The sequence below is a fragment of the Pseudophryne corroboree genome, chromosome 10 (assembly GCF_028390025.1).
Source record: "Pseudophryne corroboree isolate aPseCor3 chromosome 10, aPseCor3.hap2, whole genome shotgun sequence".
NCBI lineage: Eukaryota > Metazoa > Chordata > Amphibia > Anura > Myobatrachidae > Pseudophryne > Pseudophryne corroboree.
In genome coordinates, this window is record NC_086453.1 from 244,444,523 (window position 1) to 244,465,728 (window position 21,206).

The following is a 21,206-nucleotide window of genomic DNA, read 5'->3' on the forward strand; positions in this document are numbered from 1 at the left end:
TCATTTGTTTTTTCGTTTCTGAACCGCAAGTGATGTTATCCGCATCGATGGCGCTGCGTTCCACAGGTACAACCGGAAGTAGCGCTGCGTTCCACCACAGATCATAGAGTCTTTAATACTGCGTTTCAATGCGGGTCATAGAGTTTGTATAATCACTGACGGCACAGTCCGTTCAAGTCCTTATATTAAGAAAAAGATACTGGATGCTTATAGCATTACTTTATCCAAAACACAGCCTGTCAAAGATATAAAGTAATACATATATTCAGAACCTCACAAATTATCATAAATGGCCGTCACCATACCAACATTTTTAAAGTGACAGTGCATATATCATGAGGTAAAAAAGAGATACATTTGTAATCGCTATGTTAAAAAACATCCCAATTCAAATTCATTATTCAAACCCTTAGGCACAAGAGTTTTCAATGAGAAAATCCACCGCATCTCAGCTTTGGATAGCCTTTTTTCCACATCCCTAGTTCTTGGTTTTGGTAAAATTAATTCTATGCCACAAAACAGTTTTAAATGACATTCTTTCTTATCATGATGTTTCTTAAAGTGAGCTGACACAGTATGTGTATCCAGACCTTTTCTAATGTTGTATATGTGCTCGGCAAGCCTTGTTTTTAATGCTCTAGTCGTCCTGCCTACATAATAGAGACCACAGCTACAGCCGAACACATATACAACATTACGTGAATTACACGTGATAAACTGATTGATGGCATAGATCTTATCATTAATAATTATTTCCTTAATTTTACTAGTATCACTTTTTACAGTTCGGCACATAAGGCAACATCCACAGCGGTGGAAGCCCTTAGTGCGGATACTCTGACGTGTTTCTGTATCCAAACTACTTCTCACAAGTTTATCTTTTAAAGCCGGTGCTTTCCTATAAATGAATGATGGTACCGTTGGTAAACTATCAGCAAGTGTTTGGTCCTGTAATAAAAGCTTCCAATTTTTTCTAAAAATATTTTCTATACTTTTAAAATTTGTGCTATACTGACTGATAAAAGCCCATTCGTATTTAGTATTTTTCTTATTATCATCAACTTTAATTTTTAGCAAGTCCTCTCGTTCTATAGTACTTATTTTTGTTCTTGCTTTCTCAATTGTGCTTAGTGAGTATCCTTTCTGTTTAAAACGTTCTGAAACCTCATTTAACTGTACATCACAGATCTCTTTATCTGTGCAATTACGTTTTACTCTAGCGAACTGGCTAAAAGGTATCCCCTCTAGCCAGTTATTATGGTGCAGGCTGGATCTCTCAATATAACTGTTGGTGTCAGTTGGTTTTCTATAATTTTTCGTTTTTATAACACCTTGATCCACATAAATGCACAAGTCTAGAAAGTAAATTTCTTCTTTGCTGTAAGAGAAAGTGAGTTTTATACCTACATTATTTTCATTAAGTTGATTGAAGAAAAATAATAATGTTTCTTCGCTGCCCCTCCAAACAAATAGGACATCATCTATATATCTCTGCCAGGACACCAGGTTCGCCACTAGACCACCATCTAGCCATATCTGGTGGTCCTCCCAGTACGCCATAAACAAATTGGCGTAACTGGGGGCGAACCTGGTGCCCATGGCAGTGCCCACCACTTGCAGGTAGAAATCGCCATCAAAACTAAAATAATTGTTGGCAAGTATAAACTCTATTCCATCTAAAATAATTTTTTTTGTTGGTACGTCTAAATCGCTTTTTTCCAGGAAAAATTAGACTGCTGTTAGTCCTCTTTCTTTCTCAATTACCGTATATAACGTAGTGACATCAGCACTACATAGAAAAAGGTCAGGTTCCCAAATATGATCTTTAAATTTTCTAAGGACGTCCCCTGTATCCTTTAAGTATGCCTTTGTCATATTAACTAAGGGTTGTAAGTAATAATCAATTACTGCAGATAAATTTGAGGTGATGCTGTTGCATCCGGAAACTATAGGACGACCAGGTGGATTATTGCGATCTTTGTGAATTTTAGGAAGAGTATATATTGTTGGGATTGTGGGATTCTTTATGTTAATAAAGTCTGCCTCATTTTGAGTTAGAACGCCATCCTCCATAGCTTTTTGTGTGAAAGCTAACAGTGCTTTCTCGATTCTCAATGTAGGATCGTTCTTTAATTTCCTATATGTGATTCCATTGTTAAGTTGTTCATGGATGCCTTCCATATATTTACTTTTGTCCATTAGGACTACGCCTCCGCCTTTATCGGCGGGTTTTATTATAAGTTCAGGGTCTTCTTTCAAAGATTTAATAGCCTTAAATTCCTTTTTTGTGAGGTTTAGGTTTTTATTTAGTCCCTTATTATTTTTATTTTTATTTTGATTCATTAGCAAATCATCGATTTCACTGCAGACAACTTTATTAAAGCAGTCTACACAACTTCCCCTACAATGGGTCGGGTAAAAGGTAGAAGGGGGTTTAAATTTAGATTTTTTATTATCAATTAATTCTCCTGTATTAATTTCAGGTGTCTCTTTACTTTTATTAAGAAAAAAGCGTTTTACTGCCAGTTTCCTGACAAACTTTTGTACGTCTACATAGATTTCAAACGGGTTAGTCTGATGTGACGGTGCAAACTTAAGCCCCTTTTTGAGAACCCTCTCTTCATTAGTATCCAAGACTCTTGAGCTTAAATTAAATATCTTAATTTCCTCATTCGTTTTATCCATTTTATCATTTATCGTGAGGGTCTTTTTATCACGTTTTTGTGTATCAAGTTTGGATTTGGCTCCTGCTCTTTTTCCCCTGTATCTCTTTTTATTTTTAGACTTTTTTATACTTTGGGTCTCCTTGGGGTCCTGGGGTCCCAGTTTAAACGAGGCGAGTAGGAGGTGGATGGATTTTCATCCTGCTGTTCTTGGAAAACTGAAAACCTATTTGTAGTATTACGGGAGTTGAAAAACCTGGGTGCGTTCCTACTTGGGGCCTTCCATGTATCCAATCTATAAGGATCATTCATTTCCTGATTATATCTCTGTCTAAAGTTACGATTTCTATAGTGAAATTTTGGTAAACGTTTATTATGTACTGGTTCAAATGACTCATTGTCCTGATAAGAGTCATTCCTCCATTGTACATTATTTTGTGTCCTAAAATTTTTTGCATTATTCTTCCTCCAAGTAGGTGTTTTAATAGGAGGTTTCTCAGAAGTAATAGATGTTTTTTCTATGCTCACTTCTCCTATATCTCTTAGATATTTTTTGTGTTTCTTATCCCTCAATTCCTTCGTATTTTTAGTAATTTTCCTTAATAGCTCTCTTTCAGCTGCTCTAAAATCCTCCAATTCCTTAAAAGGATTGACAAGGGTGTGTAATAAATTAATTTCTTCATTTAGCTTAGATATAGCTGACCTTCTGTCCTTGATAATAAGGTTTATCAATGAAAATGAACAATTATCCAAGATGGAATCCCATTCCCGTTTAAAATCACCATCTTCAGTATTAAATGAAGGTGATTTGACAATCTTAAGGCCTTTTGGGATAATCTGGTCAGCATGATACTTTTCTAAGGTAATTAATTCCCACCATAGGCGGTTCTCTTTTAACATCACTCCCTCTAATTTGGAAAAAATAGTGTCTAAATCTTCATCACAGACATCTATTATATCATTCGTTTTTGAAAAGGTAGATGTTATCAACTCTTTTCTTGTTTCTCTGAAATTGAACATGTCTGCTGCAAGGTGTAACACCCAATGGATGAAAAATGGAGACAAAGTGAAAGATATAGTGAGGTTACTAATATGCGCAAAAAACAGAATTGTGCAGCAGAAACACACGAATGGAGCATTCACCCAATGCTCAAGGAAACTGGATATTGAAAAATATTTTTCACGTGTTCAATCCTGCGCTACTCTGTTTTGACCATGTGCAAATAATTTGACAGTTAGTGCCTATATACAGACATAGAATGGTGCAGTGGAGGTATATGCATGCAAAACACCACATCCAAATTGAATAAAAAATACTGATCTTTTATAATTGAGTAGTAGTAGAACGCAGCGCCATCGATGCGGATAACATCACTTGCGGTTCAGAAACGAAAAAACAAATGACCAGTACGGCTGCTCCTAATTTGTTAATTAGTGAACTCCTTTAAATAGTGTCTTGTTCTATTGGACCCACACTTCTGACGAAGGACCCAGCGAGGTCCGAAACGCGTTAAGTGTGGCATTTCAGTCTTCAACTTGATCGGACATCTACGGACGCGGTACTACTACCCTGGAGAGGCTCCTACAGAATCCGGAACTGTGGTTGCTGAACCCTATCCTGAGCACATCAACAGGACTTTGGTGATATTTCTACTGTGTTCCAGTGTTGTTTTCCGTGAAAGGAGACTTTACATGTGATTTTAATTTCTCTATGTTGTAAGTGCGATTTGTATTAAAACACGTCTGATTTTATACAAAGTACTGCACTATGATCTATTTCTTGTGCTGACCTCCCCTGCAATGGGTGAATGCCCTTAAGAGGAAAGCGCTCTTATTTTGATTACAGAAACCTGCAGATTTCATTGTCTTTTAAATTGTGGTCGCTGAAACCCATCCTGAGTGCATCAACAGGAGTCTGGTGATTTTTCCAGTGTGTTCCAGTGTTGTTTCCGTGGGAGGAGACGTTACATGCGATTTTAATTCTTCAATGTTGTAAGTGCGATTTGTATTAAAACACGTCTGATTTTATACAAAGTACTGCACTATGATTTATTTCTTGTGCTGACCTCCCCTGCAATGGGTGTATGCCCTTAAGAGGAAAGCGCTTTTATTCTGATTACAGAAACCTATGGATTTTATTACCTTCAAAATGCATTAAGAAGTAGTTGCAGCAGGAACTCGAGAACTACTCAATTATAAAAGATCAGTATTTTTTATTCAATTTGGATGTGGTGTTTTGCATGCATATACCTCCACTGCACCATTCTATGTCTGTATATAGGCACTAACTGTCAAATTATTTGCACATGGTCAAAACAGAGTAGCGCAGGATTGAACACGTGAAAAATATTTTTCAATAACACATAGACTGCCAGAAGTCTGCACGACTGAAGATAGCATCAAAATGTGTCCAGGGAGACATATATAATGAAGACTTCAGCTGTTCAATCAGTTGCTGTAAAATATAGACTAATGGTAATAATGCATTCATTTTGTTTTAGTTTGTATTCATACTACTTAAACTCCGTTAAATCAATTTATTTATACTACTTAAAATCAGATGTCTACATAATTGATCTCAAACTTGGGATTCTTTGTCTGCTTCAGGAGAGGAGAAACAATTGAAGAATCAGATGATAAATACTCCTTTGGTGATGACATGTCAGAGATGACCATTCATCGAGTGGAAAAGGATGATGAGGCTGAATATAACTGTATTGCAGAAAATAAAGCTGGTGACAGTGAAGCCACCATTCTTCTCAAAGTCTATGGTGAGGACACATAAGGGATACAAGGCTGCTGGAGCATATTGTGATCAGAAGTTACAGTAACTGAAGTCATTATCGGCATGGGAGCTGAGCTATTCCCTGCATTCATAGCAAACGCTACAGTATCACCGTAATAAGACAATGGATGTGTGTAACTGGAAGACTGGTTTAAAGCCCTTTAAAAATACAGTGGTACATATAATATTTAGGTTAAATCATACCTCAAATGATATTTATGTTCTTGGACAGGGATAAAATCTTATCTTATCTTATCTTAAAGACCTGCGCTGCCATTTTTTTTAACATTTCATTAATTTATAAATTGAGTCCCCAGAGTGGGGTTGGGGCTTCCAGTTTCATTACTATTAAGAAAAAAATAAAAGCTAAAAAGAAAAAGCTGATTATACAGTATGTACCATCTCCACCTATCCACTACAAAATCTTACTCATGAACTGGGTGTGCAAAAATCCTTATGTAGGTTGGAGGATATACAGCTGAGGCATGCAGAGGCTGTAGAGTTGGAAGGATGGATAGTTGGTTTGAATGAAGAGATTGTTCTTAAGGACTGCATGAAGGTTGGATCAAAGTGCTATTGGGTGAGAGAGTATAACTGAGCATTCCTAAGATTGAGTGCAGCACTGACAAAATCCTGAAGGCGATAGAATAATTTAGGAGTAGGTGAGGCGGCAGTCATTTGCTGTGTATGATGGGTGGAAGGGAGTGTTTGAAGAAATTAGACTTGAGATGCAGAGAGGAAAAAAATGATTGATGACTTTCTGAGTGACTGAGAGTAGTTTGAGCTTTATCCTGGGTGGGAAAGAGAGTCAGTGGAGCGACTGTTAGGGGGAGTAGAGTGGGAGCTCCGATAGAAGGAACTTAGATGGGCAGTGCTGCTGAGGATAGATTAAAGAGTAGTGGAGGCAGGAGAGGAGAAGGTTGCGGTAATCCTTGCAAGAGATAACGGCGTGGATTAGATTTTAAGTAGCTTCTAGGGTGAGAATGGGCCTGAACATGGAAATCTTATGGAGGTGTATATATATATATATACATACATACATACATACATACAGTGTGTATAGGAATACCTTAATCCTGCGCTAATAGGGGCTGTATCTCTAGAATAACCCTACTGCTAGAAAGGTTTCAGGAAAACAGATAGAAAACAAATTCAGAGGGCGCACATTGCACAATTAAAATCAGTAATCTGCTGAAGTAGAATCCAACCAGCAACCGAATGCAGAAAATTAAATTAAAATTTATTAATTCACAATATCATAGCAAATTGGACAAGTATATAGAGTATAGACCCTTATAAGACTGATTTTTCTGGGGTTAATTGTCCTTTAGAAAGAGAACTGTTCTCTGTTCCCGATGCGTTTCGTCCTTATAAGGACTTCATCAGGGGAAATCAAATCGGAGCTGGTGCAAAAAAGAGGAAAAAAGGGGGGAGAACAACATTTACATCCCCAATATGGAACATTCAGCAATCTTAAAAATATATTTCATTTTTTAAGCCGTATGTCAGATAATTAATTTAATAGCCATTAGAGGGTGGGCAAAATAATTCAACAAGATGTAATTTTACAGAGTGGTGTAATTAGATTAACAAAGTAATTCTACAAGATATGATTTTACAAGATATAGTAAAGTATCATAATTGGATTAACAAAAATAATTTCACAAGATATAATTTTACAGAATATCATAATTGTATATATAAAATCATCTTATTTATACAAGATGATTTTCAAGAACTGTAGTCAGACCACGAAAGACCGAACAGATTTTTTACTAATAAATGATATTATTAGGTTAGATAAATGAACAATCCTACATTAGAGTTAAATAGTTAAATCCAGCGAACCCTTAGAACGTTGAAGGAAGAGTGTAAATTTGATACCATCAGTTTACTTACATAGGAAACTTTCTTAGAGGTTGCCATCAAAAAGGGGAGATGTAAGCAGTTCACAAAAGGTAAGATAAAACCACAATGGAGCCGAATAGTATAGTGCTACCTATAAATAATAATTGGATGTCATATCTCACTACTTCCAGTGGGATAAGGAATAGGTGTATAATTGATTCACTTACTGATAAATAGGAAGATAAAGGACCAAAGACTGATCCCGCTTCTCCAGATCAGAAGATAATTTTATTATATATATTATGGTGAACAAAAAGTGTGGTGTTCTAGGAAGTTAAATAAATAAATAATTAGTTAAATAAATAGGGGTTAAAGCTGGCTGTTAACAAATACTGATATGTGCTACATGTGAAACATTTGGTCCTATATATGAGAAATAGTGACCCACTAATAAATGAAATAAAAATAATTATTAAATAATTCATAGAATAATTAGTAGAATATAATATAACTTAATTCAAGAATTGCCAGCGAATATATTAGTGGTGTATAAATTACAAAGTGCAAAGGGATTAAAAGGATTTACTGAGTATAGCTCCAGCAGGATGTGAGTCTGTCTCCTCCCAAATGGTGAATGAACACCAGGAGACAGAATCCATCTATTTATGTCCCTAGATTGATCACCTCACTTCCTCTTGGATAATAACCAATGAGGGAGAGGTCTCCTTATTTATAGCAATATATAATTCCTAATAGTACCGTTATTATTAGTGATGCTGCATGGACCTAACAGAATTCGATCTATTGCTTAGTTTTCCAAATAAAGACTTTATTGTACACTAAATCGTATTAATAAGAATATAAATTATGTCATATGCGCCGTGCGTTCCATCTAAGATCCCGTGGAACGCAAGGCTAATATTACTGACAGGGACCAAAATATAAACCCAAACATGTGGGCAGACCAAACTAGTGTTATAGGTAATGTTTTTACTGTCCCACGAGGAAGTTGGGAAGTATATATAGATATATACTTATTTATTTTTGTTTCACCTTCAGCAAAACCTAAAATCACCTACGTTGAAAACAAAACTGCAGTGGAACTGGATAATGAGATCACCCTGACCTGTGAGGCATCTGGAGACCCCCTGCCAAGCATTACCTGGAGAACAGCCACACGCAACATCAGTGAGGAGGAAAAGGTAACATTGTCTTGCTTAACTCCTGTGGGGCACTGATTTATGATGTCACTGTACTCCTGACTTATGATGTCACTGGATGACAACCTGTTAGCGGGACATTACTAGAAATTTGCAGACAATAACCAGTTCGGCATACCATTGTTTGCATAGAATGCTACTGTAAGGAGCTGGCAGTAATGACTAGCTTTACAGTTTTTTATTTCATTTTTGATATTAACTAAAACTATGTCTAAATCAGTGTAATAATGCCATTTTATTATTGGTATTATTGGTTTTAATTAATAATGTAGTACACATTATTTATTTTGCTATTTTCATCAGATTCTATATATTACTGTTAAAACATACTGAATAGGTAGTAAATAGTAATATTAACATGTGATTAGTATTAGTATATCATTGGTAATACACTTACAGGTAGAAGACCCACTGTAATTGGGTGACATGTTTTGGGACGTATCCCATAGGGTAGGAATCCCCGGTTAGTAATACTGGTCACCCACTGTCTACACTTTCCCTCTAACTCTTCAGCCTCTACGTTTCTCAACTATGCACTCTTATCAGTGTAATGTACTTCCACAACCTCTATGGTATGACAGTGAAGAATGTAATGGAACCATTCTACTAGTGTGCATCCTCTAAATCAAATCATTGGTGATAAGGCAGTATGCAGTGGCATCATAACTGGGATTGTGCAATGACAATAAATCAGTGTGCAGTGACATCATCACTGGGTCTTAGGAGGGGAAAGCTGATGTCTGAACGCCTGACTGAGAATTGGGACGAAATGCGCTTGGTGTCCTTCAGTGGCCACCATTTGTTTTCACAAACAAATGTAAGTATTCACCGAGAGCACCACAGCAACTGTGTGCGGATGGATTGTCACTGTGACAAAGGCAAAAATAATCAGCAGTTTTGACGTAACTTACAGCACAAAATGTGCCTCAAATATCTTTTTTTATGATTAGTCTCCCACAATTTTCCACCAATATTTAGCCTCAGGCCATGACTAGAGAATGATGGATAAAATAAATATCACCACCATATAATGACCCCTATAATTTTAGTCTTATAAGACTGCAAGAGAAAAAAAAAGTTTTTACATTTAAATATTAGGTTTTTTCTTCTCAGATCAGTCTGTATTTTTAAGGTATACCTGTCACCTACAGATGATGGGGGTAGGCACTTTGTGGGCTTAACCAAAATGACATTATCAATATTAAGCTTCTAGCTTTGCTAGATACCAGTGTTGCTACCAATGAATTCATAGACTGTAAGGTAGACCACACAATGTCTGCCTTCACCATGAATGGCCACCATTACACGAGGCTGAGCTGTCTCATTTACAGTATTGGTAATTTGAAACGCCCTTTAGGTTTTGAAAGCTGGAAGACTCATAGGATTCCGTGCAAATCTGCAAAACTACTGACTATTTTTGAAACTCTCACCTCTCCTGTCTGGCGTTGTTTCCTGACCAAGCCTATGGTTCAGAGTGTAATCGTGGGGCAGAAACTTGTCTCAAACAGATATACACTGTATATATACAGTGCTTGTTGCTCTGTGTTCTGCTTCAGTTACTGTCTATGGTCTCTTATTTTATAGTCCCCTTTGTCTTTTAGTTTATACTCATATTATGTATTAGGCATTGTTTTTGCAATACTGCATCTTTTCACAATACAGAATCAGATCTATATTTAGGTTTTACATACTTTATAACTGTTGCTGTCTGGAAATAGCTCTGTTTGGGGTTTGATAGACATTCCCGGAAGAGCTGAACATTCTACAGGATGCTTAGAAGCACCGCCATACATAAATCCCAACTCTCCACATACAGAAGAAAGGGGAAACAAGCTTTATTAACAAATGTTTTTGTTACAAAAATTATCCTTTATAGCTATTTATAAACCTAAAAATATTGGTTTCATTATTTACTTTTCACAGTTATCACCTTCAACTCTACCTATTCCTTAGCTAGCCAATACCCAGCCATATGTTCCACATATCCTAAAGAGTCCAAAAATACAAGTCTACAGTTTAGGTAGATATTGCAGTTTCTATAGCAGTATCACATAGCAGCTAACTAGCAATTATTCAAACTAAATCAACCTAAGCAAACTGCTGATTGGTTTCCAAGGGTCATAATACATTTCACTTTTAGGATTTTATGTGTCAAGCAGGGAAAAGAGTAGAGAAGTTGCCATTAGCAACCAATCAGCTCCTACCTAGCATTTTATAGACTGTACTTGATAACTGCTACCTCAAGGCTGATTGGTTTACGTGAGCAACTTCTCCTATTGGTCCACTTTCCTACTTTTTTCACTACTTGATACATCAGACCCTAAATCACCCCCTCTCATATCAAGTATATTTAGCATTGCAGATGTTTAATGTAGAAATATAGTATAACACTGTAAGTGCCTATTACAATGTGTTACTCATCATCATAGAAATTATTTAAATAATTCAATTTAAAGTAAGATTGAATTTGGTCTTAATTTGGTGGAATGTTTCTACTCAATAAGATACCTATATCATATTACATGGGAAATGTCACTTTAATATTTCAGCCCAGCTTAATTACTAATTCCAGAAACCAATCCAGTCTATAAAATGTATTATTTGTGTATGGAGTTGTGCCAAGGACATCAATATTCGTATGCTGTGTTCTAATGAAACTGAGTGATTCTTTGCTATGAGGCAAGTGTTAGCGCATGAAACACGTGGACAGAGAGGGTCAGACAGTTGCACATGGCACCTACTTTTCCTTGGAACATCCTGCTTCTTTCAAGTACTGATTCAAATGAAATACCTTGATTGGCTTAAACGCTAGTTTTCCATAAGGGTAGGGTCCAAGCCCTTTTAAGCATTTACCATAGGTGCCAGTAGTTATTTTTTAGATGTAGCTCAAGGCAGTTTTAAACAACTACAATACAAATGTTTTAACTATCATGCTTGAAGCATCAATTTATTCGTCAGTTATCCCATGTATATTACTATATATACAGGTTTACATCAATAGAGTCTATTCCATACAAGTTACACAACGAGGTGGAGATGTACCACATTAGTCAACAGATACTTAAAATTGTACAAATGTGTTGTATAAAACTTCTGCTGACTTCAGTTGGGTACTAGATAGAATGATAGAGTTCAATCCTAATGTAATACATTTAGCAATGTTTTATGCTCCTACTGTATTTTAGTATTGTAAATTCTGACTTTTGGTAACACGTAATCCTTCAGAATTATGCTTTGCATATCAACTAAATAGCTGTTAAGTAAATGGAATAGTTATTTTGCCAAGAGTATTTTATGCCCAGGAAAAAGTCAGCAAGATTAGTAGACCCACTATGAACTTTGGGCCTGATTTTGATTTGGAAATAAAGCAAAAAAAAAAAAAGCAAGTAATTGTGCACCTGGATAAAGCCATGCTGCACTGCAGGTTGGGCAGATGTAATGTGCAGAAAGATTACATTTGGTTGGGGTGTGTCCAAACCGAAATCTAATTTGCAGTGCAAAAAATAAAGCTAACATTTGTGGCCTACAAGGAAAAGCAGCCAGTATTTACTGCACTGGAACAATATAAATGTATTTGCTCTCCTTGCATTGCAGTATGGTTTGTTCCAGGTACAAAGTTACTTGCATTTTTTTCTGCCTTACTTCCAAATCAGAATAAGGCTTTGACTTTTCAGCTCTACAGAACATCTACATTTATTTCACTTGTTCCATCACAGAAATTCTACAGATCTTTGGCTTGACAGTGTCACAGTGTTTATACTATACACAGGCAAAGAAATTTGACAAAGAAGTATGTTGAAAGGTGTTTAAAGGCCATCTTCTACATGGTGCTTTTTCTGTTTATGTGCCAAGCCCATCCATGGTTGTTTTTTAACCCCTGGCTGGGCCCCTAGGTTTTCAGGTATTTGGGCCCCCTGAGTATCCATCTCCATGTCAAATTCACAGGAGGACATTTGAGAAGCAGAGTTTATGCCATCATTTACACTTTCAGTATTCACACGGACACCGATAATCAGTTGAAATAAAGTCTGCAGCCCTCTTTTCTCACGGCGCAATCGTTCTTTCTTTTCTCTTTTAAAATCCTGGCTTGTGCTTGTTGACTGCCATTTGTTCTATTTAAAAATGTATAATTAACTGTTGTGATGGGCCCCTAGTCCCTACAGGGCCCCTTCAGCCTAGTCAGCCTTATGGATAATACGGCCCTGAGCCCATGCCTATACACAGTTTAACCTAACTTGCTGTAGATCAGGTATACACCCTATTTCTCTATCGTCCTAGTGGATGCTGGGGTTCCTGAAAGGACCATGGGGAATAGCGGCTCCGCAGGAGACAGGGCACAAAAAGTAAAGCTTTTCCGATCAGGTGGTGTGCACTGGCTCCTCCCCCTATGACCCTCCTCCAGACTCCAGTTAGATTTTTGTGCCCGGCCGAGAAGGGTGCAATCTAGGTGGCTCTCCTAAAGAGCTGCTTAGAGAAAGTTTAGCTAGGTTTTTTATGTTACAGTGATTCCTGCTGGCAACAGGATCACTGCAGCGAGGGACTGAGGGGAGAAGGAGTCAACTCACCTGCGTGCAGGATGGATTGGCTTCTTGGCTACTGGACATCAAGCTCCAGAGGGACGATCACAGGTACAGCCTGGATGGTCACCGGAGCCGCGCCGCCGGCCCCCTTGCAGATGCTGAAGACAGAAGAGGTCCAGAATCGGCGGCTGAAGACTCCTGCAGTCTTCTAAAGGTAGCGCACAGCACTGCAGCTGTGCGCCATTTTCCTCTCAGCACACTTCACACGGCAGTCACTGAGGGTGCAGGGCGCTGGGAGGGGGGCGCCCTGGGAGGCAAAATGAGTACCTATAAAGGCTAAAAATACCTCACATATAGCCCTAGAGGCTATATGGAGATATTTAACCCCTGCCTGATTTCTCAAAATAGCGGGAGACGAGCCCGCCGGAAAAGGGGCGGGGCCTATCTCCTCAGCACACGGCGCCATTTCCTCTCACAGCTCCGCTGGTCAGGACGGCTCCCAGGTCTCTCCCCTGCACTGCACTACAGAAACAGGGTAAAACAGAGAGGGGGGGCAAATTTATGGCGATATTTTTATATAACAAAGCAGCTATAGGGGAGCACTTATTATAAGGCTATCCCTGATATATATATAGCGCTTTTGGTGTGTGCTGGCAAACTCTCCCTCTGTCTCCCCAAAGGGCTAGTGGGTCCTGTCTTCATTAGGAGCATTCCCTGTGTGTCTGCTGTGTGTCGGTACGTGTGTGTCGACATGTATGAGGACGATATTGGTGTGGAGGCGGAGCAATTGCCAAATATGGGGATGTCACCTCCTAGGGGGTCGACACCAGAATGGATGCCTTTATTTATGGAACTACGGGATAGTGTCAACACGCTAAAGCAGTCGTTTGACGACATGAGACGGCCGGACAATCAATTAGTGCCTGTCCAGGCGACTCAAACACCGTCAGGGGCTGTGAAACGCCCTTTGCCTCAGTCGGTCGACACAGACCCAGACACAGGCGATGACTCCAGTGGTGACGGTGACGAATCAACCGTATTTTCCAGTAGGGCCACACGTTATATGATTTTGGAAATGAAGGAGGCGTTACATTTAGCTGATACTACAGGTACCACTAAACAGGGTATTATGTGGGGTATGAAAAAACTACCTATAGTTTTTCCTGAATCAGAAGAACTAAATGACGTGTGTAATGAAGCGTGGGTTGCCCCTGATAAAAAGCTGATAATTTCAAAGAAATTATTGGCATTATACCCTTTCCCGCCAGAGGTTAGGGAGCGCTGGGAAACACCTCCTAGGGTGGACAAGGCGCTAACACGCTTATCTAAACAAGTGGCGTTACCCTCTCCTGAGACGGCCGCACTTAAAGATCCATCAGATAGGAGGATGGAAAATATCCAAAAAAGTATATACACACATGCAGGTGTTATACTACGACCAGCTGTAGCAACTGCCTGGATGGGCAGTGCGGGGGTAGTTTGGTCAGAATCCCTGATTGAAAATATTGATACCCTGGACAGGGACAATATTCTACTGTCGTTAGAACAAATAAAGGATGCATTTCTTTATATGCGTGATGCACAGAGGGATATATGCACACTGGCATCACGGGTAAGTGCTATGTCCATTTCGGCCAGAAGAGCTTTATGGACGCGACAGTGGACAGGCGATGCGGATTCAAAACGGCATATGGAAGTTTTGCCGTATAAGGGGGAGGAGTTATTTGGAGTCGGTCTATCAGATTTGGTGGCCACGGCTACAGCCGGGAAATCCACCTTTCTACCTCAAGTCACTCCCCAACAGAAAAAGGCACCGACTTTTCAACCGCAGCCCTTTCGTTCCTTTAAAAATAAGAGAGCAAAGGGCTATTCATATTTGCCACGAGGCAAAGGTCGAGGGAAGAGACAGCAACACGCAGCTCCTTCCCAGGATCAGAAGCCCTCCCCGGCTTCTACAAAAGCCTCAGCATGACGCTGGGGCTTCTCAAGCGGACTCGGGGACGGTGGGCGGTCGTCTCAAAAATTACAGCGCGCAGTGGGCTCACTCGCAAGTAGATCCCTGGATCCTGCAGATAATATCTCAGGGATACAGGTTGGAATTAGAGACAGATCCACCTCGCCGTTTCCTGAGGTCTGCTTTACCAACGTCCCCCTCCGAAAGGGAGACGGTGTTGGAAGCCATTCACAAGCTGTACTCTCAGCAGGTGATAGTCAAGGTACCTCTTCTGCAACAAGGGAAGGGGTATTATTCCACTCTTTTTGTGGTACCGAAGCCGGATGGCTCGGTAAGGCCTATTCTAAATCTGAAGTCCTTGAACCTGTACATAAAGAAGTTCAAGTTCAAAATGGAGTCACTCAGAGCAGTGATAGCGAACCTGGAAGAGGGGAACTTTATGGTATCCTTGGACATCAAGGATGCGTATCTCCACGTTCCAATTTACCCCTCACACCAGGGGTACCTCAGGTTCGTTGTACAAAACTGTCACTATCAGTTTCAGACGCTGCCGTTCGGATTGTCCACGGCACCTCGGATCTTTACAAAGGTAATGGCCGAGATGATGATTCTTCTTCGAAGAAAAGGCGTATTAATTATCCCATACTTGGACGATCTCCTAATAAGGGCGAGGTCCAGAGAACAGCTAGAGATGGGATTAGCACTGTCTCAAGAAGTGCTAAAACAGCACGGGTGGATTCTGAATATTCCAAAATCCCAGTTAATGCCGACAACTCGTCTGCTGTTCCTAGGGATGATTCTGGACACGGTTCAGAAAAAGGTTTTTCTCCCGGAGGAAAAAGCCAAGGAGTTATCCGAGCTTGTCAGGAACCTCCTAAAACCAGGAAAGGTGTCTGTACATCAATGCACAAGAGTCCTGGGAAAAATGGTGGCTTCTTACGAAGCGATTCCATTCGGCAGATTCCACGCAAGAATTTTCCAAAGGGATCTGTTGGACAAATGGTCAGGGTCGCATCTTCAGATGCACCTACGGATAACCCTGTCTCCAAGGACAAGGGTGTCTCTTCTGTGGTGGTTGCAGAGTGCTCATCTATTGGAGGGCCGCAGATTCGGCATACAGGATTGGATCCTGGTGACCACGGACGCCAGCCTGAGAGGCTGGGGAGCAGTCACACAAGGAAGAAACTTCCAGGGAGTATGGACGAGCCTGGAAACGTCTCTTCACATAAACATTCTGGAACTAAGAGCAATATACAATGCTCTAAACCAGGCAGAACCTCTGCTTCAGGGAAAACCGGTATTGATCCAGTCGGACAACATCACGGCAGTCGCCCATGTGAACAGACAGGGCGGCACAAGAAGCAGGAGGGCAATGGCAGAAGCTGCAAGGATTCTTCGCTGGGCAGAGAATCATGTGATAGCACTGTCAGCAGTGTTCATCCCGGGAGTGGACAACTGGGAAGCAGACTTCCTCAGCAGACACGATCTTCACCCGGGAGAGTGGGGACTTCATCCAGAAGTCTTCCACATGCTGGTAACCCGTTGGGAAAGACCAATGGTGGACATGATGGCGTCTCGCCTCAACAAAAAACTGGACAGGTATTGCGCCAGGTCAAGAGATCCGCAGGCAATAGCTGTGGACGCGCTGGTAACGCCTTGGGTGTACCAGTCGGTGTATGTGTTTCCTCCTCTGCCTCTCATACCAAAAGTATTGAGAATTATACGGCAAAGAGGCGTAAGAACGATACTAGTGGTTCCGGATTGGCCAAGGAGGACTTGGTACCCGGAACTTCAAGAGATGATCACGGAAGATCCGTGGCCTCTACCTCTAAGGAGGGACTTGCTTCAGCAGGGTCCCTGTCTGTTTCAAGACTTACCGCGGCTGCGTTTGACGGCATGGCGGTTGAACGCCGGATCCTAAAGGAAAGAGGCATGCCGGAAGAAGTCATTCCTACTTTGATTAAAGCAAGGAAGGAAGTAACCGTGCAACATTATCACCGAATTGGCGAAAATATGTTGCGTGGTGCGAAGATCGGAGTGCTCCGACGGAGGAATTTCAACTGGGTCGATTCCTACATTTCCTGCAATCAGGATTGTCAATGGGTCTCAAATTGGGATCTATTAAGGTTCAAATTTCGGCCCTGTCGATTTTCTTTCAAAAAGAATTGGCTTCAGTCCCTGAAGTCCAGACCTTTGTTAAGGGAGTGCTGCATATACAGCCTCCTGTGGTGCCTCCAGTGGCACCGTGGGATCTAAATGTGGTTTTGGACTTCCTAAAATCTCATTGGTTTGAACCACTAAAAAAGGTGGATTTGAAATATCTCACATGGAAAGTGACCATGCTTCTAGCCCTGGCTTCTGCCAGGAGAGTGTCAGAATTGGCAGCTTTATCTTACAAAAGCCCATATCTGATTTTCCATTCGGACAGGGCAGAACTGCGAACTCGTCCGCATTTTCTCCCTAAGGTGGTGTCAGCATTTCATCTGAACCAGCCTATTGTAGTGCCTGCGGCTACAAGTGACTTGGAGGACTCCAAGTTACTGGACGTTGTCAGAGCATTAAAAATATATATTGCAAGGACAGCTGGAGTCAGAAAATCTGACTCGTTGTTTATATTGTATGCACCCAACAAGATGGGTGCTCCTGCGTCTAAGCAGACGATTGCTCGTTGGATCTGTAGCACAATCCAACTTGCACATTCTGTGGCAGGCTTGCCACAGCCTAAATCTGTAAAGGCCCACTCCACAAGGAAGGTGGGCTCATCTTGGGCGGCTGCCCGAGGGGTCTCGGCATTACAACTTTGCCGAGCAGCTACGTGGTCAGGGGAGAACACGTTTGTAAAATTTTACAAATTTGATACTCTGGCTAAGGAGGACCTGGAGTTCTCTCATTCGGTGCTGCAGAGTCATCCGCACTCTCCCGCCCGTTTGGGAGCTTTGGTATAATCCCCATGGTCCTTTCAGGAACCCCAGCATCCACTAGGACGATAGAGAAAATAAGATTTTACTTACCGATAAATCTATTTCTCGGAGTCCGTAGTGGATGCTGGGCGCCCATCCCAAGTGCGGATTATCTGCATAAGTTGTACATAGTTATTGTTAACTAATTCGGGTTATTGTTAAAGGAAGCCATCTTTCAGAGGCTCCGCTGTTATCATACTGTTAACTGGGTTTAGATCACAAGTTGTACGGTGTGATTGGTGTGGCTGGTATGAGTCTTACCCGGGATTCAAAATCCTCCCTTATTGTGTACGCTCGTCCGGGCACAGTACCTAACTGGAGTCTGGAGGAGGGTCATAGGGGGAGGAGCCAGTGCACACCACCTGATCGGAAAAGCTTTACTTTTTGTGCCCTGTCTCCTGCGGAGCCGCTATTCCCCATGGTCCTTTCAGGAACCCCAGCATCCACTACGGACTCCGAGAAATAGATTTATCGGTAAGTAAAATCTTATTTTTTTTATTTTCCTGTAGAGAGTTATAGTACGACAGTATCCAGCAAAGGATTGAGAGTTGGATTCTGTCATTAAAGAATGGCTAGGATAGCTGTGGTAAGGCTTACTGTATATCATCTTCCTAGATATATTGTATATTGTGGAAACAAAGATTGGATTTGAAAAAGGATTGGTGTTTGAGGAATCCTCTATACATATAACATCACATTGAGGATACACATTTTAGCTAGTGAAACCTTGTTTACATGTAAAAGCAATGTGTTAGATCTACCTTGGCCAATCTCATGTTGAAATAAGATAATAATATCCAGGTCTTATTATGCTAGGTATAATTGTAGCTACTAACAGAGTACCTGTGTTGTTATGGTTGTCTTGTTGCGTACTGTGTTTTCTGAGTGCCTGTCCCATCCAAAATGTCCACATGTTACTGCACGTGTTGTATTTTCGCTAATCATTTGAGGCATTATTTTTGTGAAATCTCCACAAAGAAGATAGCTACGGGGACGAAGAAGACTGCGTTTAATAATCTGTTTATTTCATACCATTTCCTCAGCTCTCTATGGAAGATTAAACCAAAGGTTTGCAAAGAATGATATCTACCCACTGACTGATCCAAACTCCCAAACAAGGAATTTCTGTGTAAATGTGCTTCATAAAGTATTTTCATGAAGCGTGAAAGTGTGTATGACTATATAAGAGATTTTGGTAATCATATAAATTTAGAAAGAAAGACGTAGGTAAAGTACAGCAGTTTATTTTTGGCAATATTTAATCCCTAATTGGGGTTATTACAGCAGCAGGATAGCTTTTAACTGCTGAGTTTTTAAATCCAGTTTGAGATGCTTTCACACAGTGAAGAGAAACAGTGGGGACATATGCTACCTATAATTCCTTCATTCTGTTATTGATATGTGGCAAGATAATCTCCATATATATATAAACTGCTATATTTATTTGAGAGAGCATAGTAATATTATTCAAATTATGTTCAATAAAAGAAGTGATGACTTTTTTCTTTAAACATTTTTGTAATGTTATACATCTTTATATTATTATAGGTTGTTTAGTACATACTTCATTTTTAAGACGCAGGGCTATTGGATTCCAGTACATAATATTGCAAGTAATTTTATTTAAAGCAGCAATTCTATGTAAAAATGAGTTGTTGTTTTTTTTTTACAAAAATCCTTGCTGCAGGCCATAAGAACAATCTTGATATGTATCATTTTTCCTTCACTTGTTTTTTTAAGCTGCTAATAATGACAGAGTTTCATGGTCTACCATGGAAACCACAGTCACATGATGTAGAGAGAGGCTTGAAACTAGAGATGAGCGGGTTCGGATTTACTTGGTTCTTTACGCCAGAATTATCGCCATTTCTTATTTTCTGGACTTTTCTTATTGGTTAACCAAAACACGTGACATCCAAAAACCAATAAGGAGATTCGGGTAAATCCGAGTAATACCGAACCCGCTCATCTCTACTTGCAACACCTAAGTGAACTCTGTCTGCACTGTACATCCTCCCGCTCTTTCTCTCTCCTCTGCCGTCACATGATATGCTGAGAATCTGAGAGCCTGAACTTGTGTCTGGCAGCCACACTAGAGTGAAAGACATTGAGAAGGAGATAATGATTTGTAGGAGGATAGCTAAGAAAAATCAGATACATGCTTGCTATTGTAATGGGCCCTACACACTCGGCAATCCGCCACCGAGCTGCCCCACGGCGGATACGGCCGGCGGGCGACCCGGCGGCAGGGGGAAGATAATGGGGGGAGTGAAGTTTCTTCACTCCCCCCGCCACCCGGCTCCATAGCAATGCATGCTAATATGGACGAGATTGTCCATATTGGCCTGCATGCATAAGCGACCCGCCACCAACGATTAACGAGTGCGGGGCCGTGCATCATTCATCGTTGGTGTCTACACACTGCATGATATGAATGAGTTCTCGTTCATTAATGAACGAGAACGTTCATATCGTGCAGTGAGATCTGTAAGTGTGTAGGGCCTATAAGATTACTGCTTTCATTTAAGACATGCAAATTATAACAAAAATAAAAACTTCAATATATTTATGTCCCAATAAATTGCACAGATAAAAAAAAAAACACGTTTGTCCTAATGGAAAATGTAATGCGAGGAAAGTTTACACTGAGATTTGTTATTTTTCTCTTCGATTTTTGTATTATTTTTTGTGGAATGGGCCAGAAGAGTCTAACCATATTTTTAAAGACAATTCAATAACTGAACTAGTTTGTAAACTTTGTTTTGATCAGTCATGTACCAGGTGGAGTCATTCTTTCAAGCTGTTGGTTTGAAGCCACTGAGAGCTGACTTTGCATTTCATTTCTGCTTCTGACTAATGCCATTGGATAATTATGGAATATACTGCTAAATATTATCTGAACTAGTTTCAGACTTTAAAATCAAATCAGGAAAAATTACCTTTCTCTTTTCCATATGCAGTTACAGTAGATGGAATGTTGGAGAAACACTCTTCTTTATTCACCTGGGAACTATAAGATTAAATAGCACATTTAGCACAAATTCAACTTCAGCTCATTATTTTCCAGTTAGTATTTACTTACGGTTTTTAAACACATGTTTAGGTGACTTGTATTGTTTCTGGAAGTTTTCAATGGCATTTGTCACAGCCCATACAGTCATCCTCCTGTTGTATCTGTCTTCCACATTACAGCATTACAGTATTCCAGTGTTTTATTCAGTTATAAGGATTTAAATGGAAGTTGAAAAAACGGATA

At 40.0% G+C, this 21,206-nt stretch overlaps 1 protein-coding gene across 9 annotated transcripts in view; it reads left to right on the plus strand.

Moving 5' to 3' along the window:
- NCAM1 (neural cell adhesion molecule 1) overlaps positions 1-21,206 on the plus strand; it is a 513,442-nt gene that overhangs the window by 361,677 nt on the left and 130,559 nt on the right. For all 9 annotated transcript variants that reach the window (XM_063943169.1, XM_063943170.1, XM_063943171.1 and 6 more), the window contains exons 7-8: positions 5,271-5,434; positions 8,356-8,498. In XM_063943169.1, coding sequence (XP_063799239.1) covers positions 5,271-5,434; positions 8,356-8,498 — 307 coding nt within the window. The remainder of the gene's footprint in view (positions 1-5,270; positions 5,435-8,355; positions 8,499-21,206) is intronic.